The 14,925-nt window shown below is 41.1% G+C and overlaps 1 protein-coding gene across 1 annotated transcript in view; it reads left to right on the forward strand.

The window, feature by feature from the left end:
• Positions 1-5,463: 5,463 nt before the first annotated feature.
• Positions 5,464-14,925, forward strand: part of dock3 (dedicator of cytokinesis 3) — a 597,933-nt gene continuing 588,471 nt past the window's right edge. The window contains exon 1 of the mRNA XM_062544851.1: positions 5,464-5,754. Coding sequence (XP_062400835.1) covers positions 5,670-5,754 — 85 coding nt within the window. The 5' untranslated portion in view covers positions 5,464-5,669. The remainder of the gene's footprint in view (positions 5,755-14,925) is intronic.

Below are 14,925 nucleotides of genomic sequence, written 5' to 3' on the forward strand. Positions count from 1 at the left end.
GTGTCAACCACAACAGGCAATGCGCTAGGTGGCGCTTTAGAGTCCCTTAGCCACACCCTAGGCCAGAGCTCTGTCTCTGACTAGAGATAGCAATAACACACAAGCCCACCAAATTTGGTTCATTTTTGTGAATGTATGTGTCAACCACAACAGACAACCCGACAGAGCGTTCTTAAGCCTTCTTTAATCATTGTCTAATATTAAGGAAAGTTTAAGATCTATTAACCAAGGTGTTGTCAAACACACACATGGCAAATAAGTTGCAGGATTGTGGTGCCTTCTCTCATCCTCAAGTTGGGTTATCATCTGTTGGCCTTCTTACCACCACCAGAGAGGCATGGGGGATGGGTGAGAGAGTGTGTGGGGGGTCGGTATGCAAATGAGGGGGGGGGGATGGGGCTAAGATAGAAAGAGAGAGAGGGAGGGAGGCAGAGGGGTCAAGGGGGAGGCTGTGTGTGTGCGTAACTCTCTGGAAAGCTTGCGCGTGTGTAATGTGTGTGCGGTTAAATGTGGTTCTGTGTGTGTAACAGGACCAACATGAAGGCGCGGATGAGGAAAGATTGTAACACAGAGCCATCCTCATAAGAAAACCTAAATAACTCACTTTTAGTTAATGTGGTTAAAGTCAAAATCGCAGCATAAGTTAATATGATTATTATTATTCATCAACTCTCTTCAAAATATTTTAGCTAAAACTGTGTCCACCACAATCATTAATGCGCTTTTAAAAATCACAAACAACACCAAATTCAAAAATTTGTATATGACTGTCACTGCAAACACACTAACTAATACTCCATTAAATTTCATCCAAATTATTCACTGTTTTCTGCCTATAACACCAACTTTTTGTTCCTTTTATAAGACACCTAGGTTCAAACCTTCGCCATTTCGATATACTTTTGAAATTCAAAAATCTGGTCGCAATTCCTCTCGGGCAACCCCTCAAGATCATTATAGTGCTTAAATGACATGATTTTGATAAACCGTCTAGGAGAAGTGTTTCAAAATACATGACGTGCAAAAATCATAATCATAATCATATCTCAAATTCTTCTAAGATTCACTATATCGTTTAAATGTAAAAGTTGTTCAGATTTATGAACCACACATGTCTACCAAATTTAGTTCATTTTCATGTATGTATGTGTCAACCACAACAGACAACACGCTAGGTGGCGCTATACTGCTCCTGAGCCACACCCTAGGCCAGGGCTCTGGTTCTGAGTAGCGTTACCAATTACACACGCAGCTGCCAAATTTCAAGAGTTTTAGAGCATGCCAAGTTGGTGAAAAAAGGAATTCGGTAAGACGGAAAAACTATAATAATAATCTGAGCAAAAACAATAGGGCCTTGCACCTACGGTGCAGCCACTTTCAGTGGCCGCACCTCGGTGCTCGGGCCCTAATAATAATAATAATAATCTGAGCAGAAACAATAGGGCCTTGCACCTACGGTGCAGCCGCTGCTACAGCGGCCGCACCTCGGTGCTCGGGCCCTAATAATAATAATAATAATCTGAGCAAAAACAATAGGGCCTTGCACCTACGGTGCAGCCGCTGCTACAGCGGCCGCACCTCGGTGCTCGGGCCCTAAAAAGCCTAGGAAGAACAGTACAGTGCATTTTCATGCACTGTAATAAACAGCATAACAGTAGAGTGCATTTTCATGCACTCTAATAAGAAGAAGAAGACCGAGGAAGAACAGTACAGTGCATTTTCATGCACTGTAATAATAATAAGAAGACCGAGGAAGAACAGTACAGTGCATTTTCATGCACTGTAATAATAAGAAACCTAGGAAGAACAATATAGTGCATTTTCATGCACTATAATAATAAAAAGCCTAGGAAGAACAGTACAGTGCATTTTCATGCACTGTAATAAGAAAAAGCCTAGGAAGAACAGTACAGTGCATTTTCATGCACTGTAATAAGAAGATGCCAAGGGAGAACAGAACAGTGCATTTGCATGCACTGTAATAAATATAGCTGCAAGCAGCAATGAAGGGACCAAGCAGTAGGCCGGAGTAACCACGGCAACTCGACACTGTTAGCTCAATGCCGCAATGAGACATAAAGCCGTAAGCAGTCAGAGCAAGTTTGATGTCTAACACGTCAAAAGCTACAAGCCAACTTGCATTTTTGCTAATTGCAGTTATCCTAAAGGTCAAAGGTCACCAAATGTCTTGGGTGTCCTCACTATCGATTCACGAGTCCATATACTAAGTTTGGTTTTGATAGATTCAAATGTTTCTGAGATATGAGCTCACTTCCTGTTTGGCGGCTTCACACACCAGAGCTCAAAGGTCACCAAATGTCTTGGGCATCGTCGAGATTGGATCACGAGTCCATATACTAAGTTTGGTGTTGATAGATGCAAAGGCTGCTAAGATATAGGCTCACTTCCTGTTATTTTGATTGGCTGCGACGGGCAAACGCTTCCGTCAATTTTTACAGAAATCAAACTAACCAGGCATGGTCTGAAGATGGTCTGTGCCAATTTTGGTGAGGATCGGTGGAAATTTGTGACCTAGGGAAATGTGTTAGTGTTTTTGATTAAATCCAATATGGCGGCCAAATCAATTATGTTGATGTCATAAGTTGCCATCTGTCCACATAAGGATCTTCCACAGTAGAACTAGACATCACTAGTATATTGTATTTCCAAGCACAACAGCAGTAATAGGCCAAAAGGCATGTTTCTAAAATTACAGCGCCTCCTAGAGGTCAAAGGTCACCAAATTTCTTGAGCGTCCTCCGGATTGGGTCCCTAGTCCATGTATTAAGTTTGGTTTAGATGCGTGCAAGGGTTGCTGAAATATGAGCCCACTTCCTGTTTGGCGGCTTTGCCGCGAATTTCGATTCGCTGTTTAGGGCGAACGGTAATACTTCCAGAGACAAAAATCAATGCATTGGCAAAACACATTCTGTGGATGCTCCGTGTCAAGTTTGGTGTTGGTCAGACAAAATTTGTGAGAGGAATAGGCTTTCAAGTGTTTTTGATGAAATTCAAAATGGCGGGAAATCCATCATGGCGGAAAATGACGTCATAGGGTGCGTTGAACTCGGGCAGGTCCAAGGATTCCAACAATACCTGATTTTTGAAAATTGGACCAACGGTTCATAAGTTACGTGCGTGAACGCACGTTCAACTTTGACCTGTTGGTGGCACTAGAGCGTATAAGGTGCCGACATGAAACTTGGTGACATGAATCATTGGACTGTCCCCAATCAGTGTGCCAAATTTCACAACTTTTTACCAGACGGTTCTATGGGCTGCCATTGACTCCCATGGCGGATTCATAATAATAACAAGAAAACTAACAAACACAATAGGTGCCTTCGCAGCTTCGCTGCTTGGCCCCTAATAATACATTTTATTTGTATTGCACTGAGCATTGTCTGAGAGTCCAATGGTGTATTGCAGGCGATGGAGGAGGATGTTGTGGTCTACTGTATCAAACGCAGAAGTCCAGAAGGATGAGTAGAGATGGGGACCATTTGCTGTCATCAGGAGGTCATTGGTGTCCCTGACCAGGGCTGTTTCTGTGCTATGGCCTGGACGGAAACCAGACTGAAACTTTTCAAACAGGTTATTGTGTTTGAGATGATCGAAGTAGTTGTGCTGCAACTGCTTTTTTACAGAACCTTTGACAAGAATGGAAGATTGGAGATGGGTCTGTAGTTGGAGAGAACTTCTGGATCCAGGGTGGGGTTTTTTTCAATAATTTATGGCACAAAACTTTTTTTTTTTCTTTTTCTTTTTTGTTGTTGAAAAAAATAAAGTCTATTAGGTTCCCCATGCAAACTTTGAAATGAACAAACTGAGCAAAATGTTGGTAGTGTTGCATATTGATATTGAATTATTGAAGAATCAGATGAAAATACAGTTGATCGAAATATATAAAGGCACATAGGCCTACAGCACATAATATTCAAAATAACATTTTTAAAATCGTCTATGTGTTTGCATCAGGTGCATTATATGCAGCTTACAAGAGGATAGAGGAACTGGAGGTGTTTGTGTTTTCACTTCCATGCTCTTATGCATACACACCCATACACTCCCACAAAGTAATTGACACATCACTCCCAACCACCACTGATCTTCATCACTCACAGTGTCTGCGACGTGCACACAAAATCATCAAGGACTACACACATCCCAGTCATGGACTGTTCTCCATCCGCCCGTCTGGGAAACGTTACAGGAGCCTTAGGAGTTGCACCTGCAGGCTCAGAAACAGCTTTTTTCACAACACCATAACACTGCTCAACACCAAGACACACACCTGACTGCCCTCCTACCCCACCTTAACCTAACTCCCCCACTTAACTGCATCATAGAAAGCCACACTCCTTACAGATAACATACAGCCCACCAACCCACTGTATCATCACACACACAGCACACTGCCCCCCGCCCCCCAACACAAATGCACACACCCCCCCACACATACACTGCCCCTTAACCCTCCAACCCCTACATACAGTACCCTCCAGAATTATCAGCACCCTTGGTAAAGTTGGCTAAAAACAGATGTAACTGTTAGATACACTGCTTTTGCAAAGATCAGATTGGGCTGTCCTGATGGTTCACATTTGGAATTACAAATGACCCAATCTTCGAAAACTCCATGCACATCAATATGTTTTCGCACATTAAGTTATAGCCTATGCCTGCATCACCAACAATATGAAAATAATGCTGTATTCCAAACAACTAGGTTGTTGGATATTTTCTATCAAATGTCCAAGTTCAAACCTTAAAGTCTGTCTGCTAATTTACCCAAATAAACTCCCACTTTGTGTTATGCTTCTCTGTATCTTTTCTAGGGTTTCTAATGAATATTCGCATCAAGTTAAACTGATGATCCAACAGTGGACCAGCCGTGGCAACACCACCAGCAGCGGGTGATGTGTGGGTGATGGTGGAGGTCCCACATCTGCAAACCTGATTTTTCTATCTGGGAACCTTCAATGAACATTCCAATAACCAAAAAGTGGTCACTTTTTGCGACTTTTAATTCATTTCTAGAATTATTCATGGCAACTCTCCATGAGATCCCATATTTAGACTCTTTGCAGTATTTTTTTTTTTTTAAATTTGGAAATGAATAGGCTAAACACATCTGTTCTCTCCCAAACGCACTGTCCAGACCACTATGGATAGCCTGTATAAATATGAATGTTTTCGCACTCTGACAGTAGCCTATGCACCATGTCTGGTAGTCTAAAGATGGCGCAATAATCCTCATGTCATGTCAAACGTAGGAAGTAGCCTAAGGACCATGAGTCTACGTTATGCACAGTGTAACCCGGTTTTTGTTTTGAAGAGGCATCTGCGGTCATTATTTGATTTGTTTGGACAGAGAAACGGAATTGCATAGATAGGCTAGAGCATCTTAAACAATGAAATTGTCAAAAGTCCGTCTCCTGGTTGCAAGGTGCTGGACGGTTGTTTAGGCTATGATAAACCGTTTTAAACTCAGATGCGTTAGGCTGATAGGCTATCACTGGAAAGGAGGCAGCTATATCGCAAACAGCGTGTCGAAAATAGCCTATCGAGAACGTTTCCTTAGATTGAAGGCTAATGATCGATTTTATCCGACCTCTAGAAACATTTGTGGATTGGAACGCTTTTACGCAACTTCATGAAAATGGTCTATGAAAACAAATGAAATAGCCTACGTCTGGTTTATTGGGAATTACATAATGTGGGCAACAACAGAGGAAGAGAAAATAGGAGTGGGTAAGTTATTTCCATTTTCTAGCCTGAACTCTTTCTGAAAGAAAAAACAAATGTGGAAACGGTCCTCAAATTGGACGAAATGATGAAATGTCAGCCATAGCCTAGGCTACTGTAGGCCTACACGTCTTAGATATAAAATAGCGCATGCCTAATGATTACAAATAAAGTTGTCGACTGTGAAGAGTAAAGATTCTGATGAAATATTAGGGCTCTTCAGTAGTCGATAATGAATTGTACGGTAGGCTACCCTGAGCGCGAGCATGGGATGGGGGCTATCTCATGACATGAATTCAAAAACTTAGCGCAGGCTATACGCCCCGAACTGCTATACTAAAGTTAAGAAAATACTTTATCCTTGGGTGACTTCTGCAGGTTAAGTTAACATTTCCGATAGAAGTCGATACAAACATAGGCCCTGTCCCAATACCCTTCACCCTACCACTTCATTGAAGTGCCCTTCACTGGGGAGTGCCCTTTCACAACGGAGTGAGAAGTGTTAGGATTGGAATCTTTACCTGTGAAATGGGACAGCACTTGATGCGTCTTTGCGTCATTATTAGCCAACGAGTACGTCACATGCATCAAGGAAAGTAGTGGTAGTACATTTCATTCATGAAAAATGCCCTCTCCAGGTGTTATGTTAGCTTTAATAATCCTTCTCCGTTTAACCAACCAGCGGAGAAGATATGTGACAAACAGAAGACGTCTTCGACACCTCAATGATCTTATCATTCATCTTACCTTAATAAAATTCGCTGAAATTATCCAAGTAGCAAGTAAAGCATGTTACAGACATGAACTGAACAATAGGCTAGGCTACTGGTTAGTTAGTGACTGCCATCAGTGCACTGAAACAAACTTTTTTGTTTTGAACAAGTTTTGCTCAGCGAACCAAAGCTTGAAAGGCTAACAAGACATCCACGTGAATTCTGTTAACGTTAGCCTACTGCTAGCGTTATGTGTAAAGCGTAACAATACGGCATGATTCTGATGGGCCTATTTGACAGAGTAGGCATATTAGCAGAGCAGTCTCTTCACTAAGTCACACTTGTTTTATATTGCCTTCCTAGTTTACTTGAAAACTGTGTAATGTATACCTGGGCTTGAACTTGAAGCAAACGTATTTGCACTACTTTTTCTGTAGGTTTGTGCAATTTGCATAATAAAAGTTCTGTATTTTGACTACACTTTGCCATTAGAATCATGAGTGCCTCTTTGTAAACAGCATCATGGGGCCATGCAAACCTGCTATAGTGGAATTATTCTACAATATGCACTCATCATGGCAGTAAAATAGGCCATCCTAAGTCAATCTACTGCAGTAATTCCTCAGTCAACCCAGAGAAAATGTTGTGAACACCTGATTATGCATGGAAAAAAAAATACCGTCATATACCATGAAACCGTCAGAATTCTGATATACATTTTTGGCCATACCGCCCAGCACTAGTCTGCTATTACACAGGTTTTTCACATCTGCAATAACATATAAGTAAGTAATGATAGAACAAAGACATTACTGCTCTGGCATTTTATTTACAAGCCTCTCATATAGGCTGAGGAAACTTTCTGTCTTGGCCTCAGTCTCCTCGTGCCTCTTCTGCTCCTTGGCGGATTCCTGTTGAAGGAATTCCAGGATAGGATTGCTCCTCTTCATGCGTTTCTTCCTGGGAGATGGTGTTGCGGGAATCAGGATGGGATCAGGAGCAGTGGGGGTGGTTGGAAGACCAGAAGTGGAGGCAGAATCCTCTCTTGGTTCAACGATGCGCTGTAGTCTTGGCCTACTTTAGGTTACCAAGAAGTGCCCACAGCTCCGAGCAAAGCTCACTTAAAGGAACACGCCACCCCCAGGTGAAATTGGGTCACTCCCCGCAGTCCCTAGAGTTGGTTGAGTGAGCCAAAGCGTTTTGTAGCCGACCCAGGCACTGTCCTAATCTAGAAAAGGCCCGATGGCCTTAGCTTAGCATAGTCGCTGTATTTCAAAGTGTCCAGCTAGCATGTCGTTGCAAAAGTGAATCAAATAAGTCAAGATTTTTTATAATTATTTCTCATAACCTGTACATTCACATCGAGTGCAAATACCAATGCAAATTCACACGAAGGTATTTACTAGACCAACTTAGATTTGGAACTATTTTCGGGCATAGCACCGGCAAAGCACCGCTGCCAGGCGCAAAGACACCACACAGCACTGAAAACCCTCAACTTCCGTCAATACAGTTATAACGTTAGCAATGTGTGTAACCAAAGCCATCGATATCTATCGATGGCTTTGTGTATAACCTACGGAAGTGTAGCGCCGAAGAGAGGTTAGGAGACAGGGAGGCTTGGATGTCGTTTCAAACTCCGGTAATTTATTCTTGCTAATAAATTGTACAGACTAGCACACAGGCAGCAGGAGGTGTCCACTCAAAAACAACAAACTCACTGCTAAATCACGCCAATCGCTCGTCAATCACTCTACACAACTCACTCGCACCACGTAATTCACTTCAACTCTGATAAAAACTTAGTAAACGTCTTAGAACCCCTTATTCTAATCCCTCCCCTATCAATAACTAACCTATCTGATCCCCTAAATATTCCCCCCTGGACACCCTCCCCCAATCATCAGAACTGATTGACACATTCTATGACACAGGAGGGAGAGGGAGACACAGACACAGACACACACACACACACGCGCGCGATCACAGACCGGGGAAACAGAGCAGTCCAACAAGGGGGCGATAGCCTCGGCGCTACAGAAGGATAGAAATGACAGGCTACTTACTAGGGATGGCGAAAACTACACATTTTCTTGACCGACCACCGAGCCCCATTAGCCGGTTGAAACCGGTTAACCGATTCGTTTAAAATATGTTACGCTATTTGAAATAACAGCCACGCAATTTCGCAACTCTGTCACATCTCTCTGTCCCCCGCTCACACACAGCCCCGGCGCCGTCCTTTCACTCACGTCACTTTTTTTAAAGTCCCCTACAGCGCGAATCATGAGTCCCGCAAACCAAGGAGCTTGCAAGTAAGTGGAGGACAGATAGTTTCGAAATGGTTTGGGTACAAGGTGATCGCGTTGCAAATAAAGGCGTTTGTCTAGCGTTAGAAGCTAATTTGAAAAAGAAATTGCCGCGGCTCACTTAAGAAAATGACAGCTCCGAAGAGACGGCGCTTAGTTAGAGGAAGTGCTAACAATAATAAAGAATGATCATCATCATTACGTTATTTGTTACCATTGATGACCCTTCCTGAAATGTATATGTAATGTATTTCCAAATCTAAGCCCATCTTATGCGGAAAGTTGCCAGATTGCAACACGAACCAATGGATAAACAGGCACCTCCAGATTGCAAAAGACGCGTCAGCCAAGGCAGAGCGCTCAAACCTTGTGCCAAATGCTTTTATTGGTTTATTAAGTAGCCTAGCCTACAAGCAGGCGAGTTATGAAAATTTTAGTGTGAGGTATGTTAACTTAACACAAAAAAGATCTTGGAATGAGATGGCTAGCTGTAGTAGCACTTAGTCCACTGTCTATAATAGCCTAATTTAGAGATCGTTTTTTTTTTTTCTTTTTAACCGACTAGCGAAAACTTTGATTGGTTGACGTGGATACGGTCAACCATCGGTCAAACAGTCACCGGTTAACATCCCTACTACTTACAGGCACGGATGATGAACACTGTTCTGCCTCTGTACTGAAAATGTATGGGACGGCTGTATCCTTCAGATGTAACAGCATCTTTCTCATAGCATAGGCTAATGCATTTTCTATTCGTAGTCCTCCGGTTAGAAAATTATGCTCATTGCAAACACAATATCGATTGATTTTATCCACTGGTGTTGTTGCAGGAATGCCGAGGGCAGCAAGCCAATTCTGTGAAACATTATGTTCGTGTATGTCCTCTGCTTGTTATCGCAGCCCTTCACAGCAAATAATCATTTTCCTCAATAGATGTGAAACTAATTTCAATGTAACTAACAACCTTACTGCAACTTCTTCTCAATTAGGCTACTGCAACTACATGGTTATACACTAATCCAGCGAAACACGGAAGTAACACAACGCCGCCATTACTGCGTGCCTGGCTGCTAAGAAATTAGCCCGTTGGTTCCATAGGCGGCTGTTGCAGAGGTTAGCTGTCATTAATACACGTCTTAATACCTTATGGTGGTAATAAATTACTTACATTGGTAAGTTTTGGTACAGTCTGACATCATTGATCCAATGTTCCCTTTCACCTGACATTTTCATTCATGAGCAGGACCTCTTGTTAGACATTCTCTGACAGGATGCTTTCATTGAAAAGCACAGGCAAGTGTCACTCGTCACACTTGCAGGCACGCAGTAATGGCGATATTCAAGATGGCAGCATCCATAGGCCCCAGCCGTGGCGCAACTGGCTGGGGCACCTGCACCGCACGCCGGCGACCCGGGTTCGATTCCCGCCCCGTGGTCCTTTCCGGATCCCACCCCGACTCTCTCACCCATTCGCTTCCTGTCTCTCTCTACTGTCCTGTCAAAATTAAAGGCACAAAAAAGCCCAAAAAATATACTTTAAAAAAAAGATGGCAGCACCCAGGGTTTCCCGCAGCGCTTTCCTGCTAAGGCGGCCGCCTTAACAACACAGGGCTGCCGCCTTAACTAGCCCTACTAGGGACAAGTGTTGTAAATTAGCGTCAGCTAAAAATGCTATGATGCATGCATCAGATGACTTTTTAAGCTTGTCTATGTTTTTGTATCTGTCCCTATCTAAATAAACCTTAATAATAATAATAATAATAGCGTCTTCAATAAATAAATGAATAAATAAATAAATAAATAAATATATTATGTATAGTGATATTCGCCGTATTACTCTGTCATGTTTTCTCCATGTCATTCCAAACCGTAGCCGCTAGTCTCCCTTCTCTGTAGAACGCATAAAAAAATAAACTTTTTCAAAATCGAGTTGGCCTATGCGCACAGGCGACGCGCTCATTCAGCATGAGTATTTGATATCAGGTCAGGTGCCACTGCCACGCATATCTCAGAGTGACTGCAAACACAAATAGCCTAAACCTAGCTAGATTTGACGACTCTCACAGGAATGGTTCTCCGTTGAATCTACCAAATGTGTGGGATGAGCGGCATAACACTTTTGAGCGCTTTATCTTTTCTTTTTTTAATCACTCGTCTACTATGAATGCATAGCCCACTGCATCTTGTAATTTGTTGTGACAAATACTTGTGCCATCTAGCCTACAGCTAACAACAACTTGTGAAGGCTATTCATTCACGTGTTGTAAATTGTCTGAGGTTTACACAGGCTAGTTTAAACTTTAAACTATAGCCTCTTGTCTCCCATGCCAGTTTCATTCATCCCGACCAGGCGGGACGCATGTTTCCGTTTTGTAGAAATAATTCCTGGATGTTTTTGTTCAGAGCTGAACATGCAACTGTATTTGACAGATCACAGATCTGGTTGCTAGTGACAAAATATTAGTGTTCAATGCGGTACGATCTCGCTAATTATATTTTAAAAAGCATTAAAAATGTTCCGGCTCTCTTAGGCTATATGAGCAACAGGCACGCACAATAAAGGCCTACAGCTTCAATCAAAGAATTGCAGCTTTAGCCTACTAAATCACAATTCATTAACTATACCATACAGTCGCAATGTTACATTTTCATACAGTTTCATCTTTATTTCATGATATATTCTAAAATATCCACCATTGCAATTTGCAAATATTCTTGGTTTTAATAGAATACTATAATATTGACTGGCTTTAAAATATATCCTATGGTGCTATGCTGAGCAGTGCAAAGGTTTTGAAAGATACAAAAGGCCCTGCATTGGAGTTGTAAACTTCTAAGGTATAATATTGTCTAAATTGTGTTAATGATGTTTAATTGGTTGCTGATTCAATTAAATCTGATACAATGAATGTGAAATCCAGGTATATTGCTGTCATTAGTGTCAAAATTCAACATTTTCAACATTAATGAAATGCTGACAGCCTACTAATTTTTTACTTCAGCTGACCTCCTTGTCTTAAAGTAAATCAGAAAAGAAGTTATTTAGACAAGTGTGTGCTAGACTGCTCCTGTAGCCAACAATCTCTACCCTTTGGGAATTGAACTGTTATATGATCCTTGGTGATGTAAATTATGAAAACCTCTTTCTTTGGTTGGTCTTGATGCGGCCTTGACTCCTTTAAGACTCAGTCTCGACTCAGACTTGCTTCCTAAAAGACTCGGCCGTTGTCACTCGGTCTCGGCTGCAGTTCAACCAACGGTGCATTGATATTTGCACTCGATGTGAATGTACAGGTTACGAGAAATAATCATACAAAATCTTGAGTTATTTGATTCACTTTTGCAACAACATGCTAGCTGGACACTTTGGAATATAGCGACTATGCTAAGCTAAGGCTAACGGGCCGTTTCTAGATTAGGACAGTGGCTGGGTCGGCTACAAAACGCTTTGGCTCACTCATCCAACTCTAGGGACTGCAGAGAGTGACCCAATTTCACCTGGGGGTGGCGTGTTCCTTTAAGAATAGTCCTACACGCTTAATTACAGTGCATGCAAATGCTGCAGCCTATGTCGTCACTTCTTCTGCTTCCGCTTCTGCTCTTCTTCTTCTTCTTCTTCTTCTTCTTCTTCTTCAACCAATAATGTGCGTTTTTTGTGCAGTTTATACTTTATAGGCCTAGAACAGTTTTCTAAAAAGTTTCCATAAACAGTTTTCTGTTGGTCTTGATCTTGGCGAACGTTTGTAAACAGTCACAAACAGTCTGAGGAGGTACTTCTCCGCCGCATATGGAACTGGACGCAGTTTGATGAAGGCAACAATGCAATTACAGTTAGAATGTAATGCTAACACCAAATCATTCAAATTTGACTCCATCAAATAGGCTACATTATTTCCAACCATAATAATGCATGACAAACTGTCAAAGCAGACAAACCAATCATCAAAACTTGTGGTGTTGTCAGTCAATTAATTCTGTTCAGTTGTCTCTTTTTGCACATCTTTCCGATTTCTACCAATGTTGGACAAGAACAGAACATTACAACAGTAGACATATTTATCAGAGACAAAATCTTAAACCTAAGGTCAGTTTTCTGCATCATCACAGAGTAACCCATTGGGATTCCACTCTCAAATGGACAGTTTTCACAAGATCCTCCCATCTGTGTTCGATGTGGAGACATAGGGACTGGTGTGTCTGCCATGTTTAATTTGCACTGCTCACACCAGCTCTTTAAGATTATGATGATGTCGATATTATTATGACTGTTGCCTAAGTCTGTATCTCTAAGAAAACATTTACTCAATACTGCAGCCTCTTCTTACTGATGGTGCTCTCCCCCAACAGCACATTGTGGTTTTGGGTCTTTGTCTAAATCACTTGTAGGGATTAGTGTAGGAATAAATAGCACACTTGCATTTCAGATATGGCATCCACCATCTGATCATGTGGTATGATGGTGAGAGTCAGATGGTCTAGCTTCAGCAAGTCATGGAGGCATAAAAACAATTGTGATGTGAAGTGGTGAGCTATGAAATGCTAGTTGCTGAATGATGATGTCAATGTCTTCTCAATACTTACAGCTGTGGACTAGATATCTATTTGGTTGAAAAGAAAATAGGAGAAATATGGAGGTTCAAAGTTTTACTTAAAAATGCCAAGCCAAATATATGAGGATGGAATACAGATTAAGCTTTTTTTCCCGCCAGTTTAGCATACAATATATTCTGTGTTTCATTTCTTGGCATTCACTGTTGCTGTGGCAGATAATACTTTTATACATAGCAACTTGAGCATTCTTATCAATACATAAAATGAAGAACAATATTAATTATGACAGTTAACAATGATTGAAGATAACTTAATACAACAACAGTAAATTGCAAGAATACAATTTTACTGTTGTTGTATTAAGTTATCTTCTATCACTGTTAACTGTCATAATTAATTAATATTATTGTTAGTATTGCAAGAATACAATTATTACATCATTATAGAACTGTTTTATTATTTGACCTCTGAAACACATCATGAAATGTGTTTGTCCTTACGCCGTATAGCCCTGGAAATCTGTGTGGGTGCACTGATTCCTGCCATGCAGTTTTACCCCTGAAAGATAAGCGATTACAGTGACTAATCTTGTGTAATGGTGGCTTAGCCTACTGGTCCAGTTTCAGAAAGCAGCCACCATCTGGATACTAATGCTGTGGGCCTCATTTGTATGATTGTCTGCCTTGAAAGAGACAAAAGACAAACCCACACTTCTCTGTTAAGATACATGTGTTGTGAAGATGTGTTTTCATGGTGGGTTTAAAGTAATTGATCATATAAGCAGTCATAATATTGCTTAGTAGGAGACATGCAGATCTATGAAGTGAATAGGATGTATAGGGCTAAATCAATTGTTTACCAACTACTTCAGGGGTTACTGTTCCACTGGTAAATCAGTGAACACTTGCTTACATGATGTGAAATAGCATTAGAAACAAGAATTTCAATTAAATTCAGTGTTCTTTTTTTAGCTTGACTGTTGGGATACAGTGTTGTCAAAGCTAGTGGCCATTATAAGAAAATGTAGGAAAGGAAAGGAATAAGAAAATACAGCAATGCAAATAAGCAGTTACGTGAATATAATATTTCTTTAAACAACAATAACAATAAACAATAAACAAAAAACAATAACAGCAAATCATAACGCTATGTATGTGTGCGGGCATGCATGCGTTAATGTGTCTGTGAGTATGACAAATGCTATCTTTTGAGTAAACTATTGTCCCTCAGCTTTGAAAATGTATTTTGCTGCTATTGTGTTGTATCAGCTGAGGGCCCTCTCCAAATTGTCAAATGATATTGTTCTGAAATTTAGAGAAAAACTTGAAATGGCAGCTAATTACCGACCAATTGAAACAATTACCAATTACTTGTGTTTTCTCTCAGTGTAGAGAAAGTGTTTTTCCGCTTCAACCTGCTCTTCCTGACAGTGACCAATATACCTTTTGCTCTCTTGGCGGCCTGGTATTTCTACGCAGCTAACACTGAGTGTGTGGTCACTGATGTCACCTTCTACTTAGTAATGCACATAATGTATCATTAAGATGACGTCATTTTTGGTGATTATACTTGCAGCATATATGTATCTGTATTCATTTGGTAAA

Source organism: Sardina pilchardus, chromosome 9 (genome assembly GCF_963854185.1).
Source record: "Sardina pilchardus chromosome 9, fSarPil1.1, whole genome shotgun sequence".
Lineage (NCBI taxonomy): Eukaryota > Metazoa > Chordata > Actinopteri > Clupeiformes > Clupeidae > Sardina > Sardina pilchardus.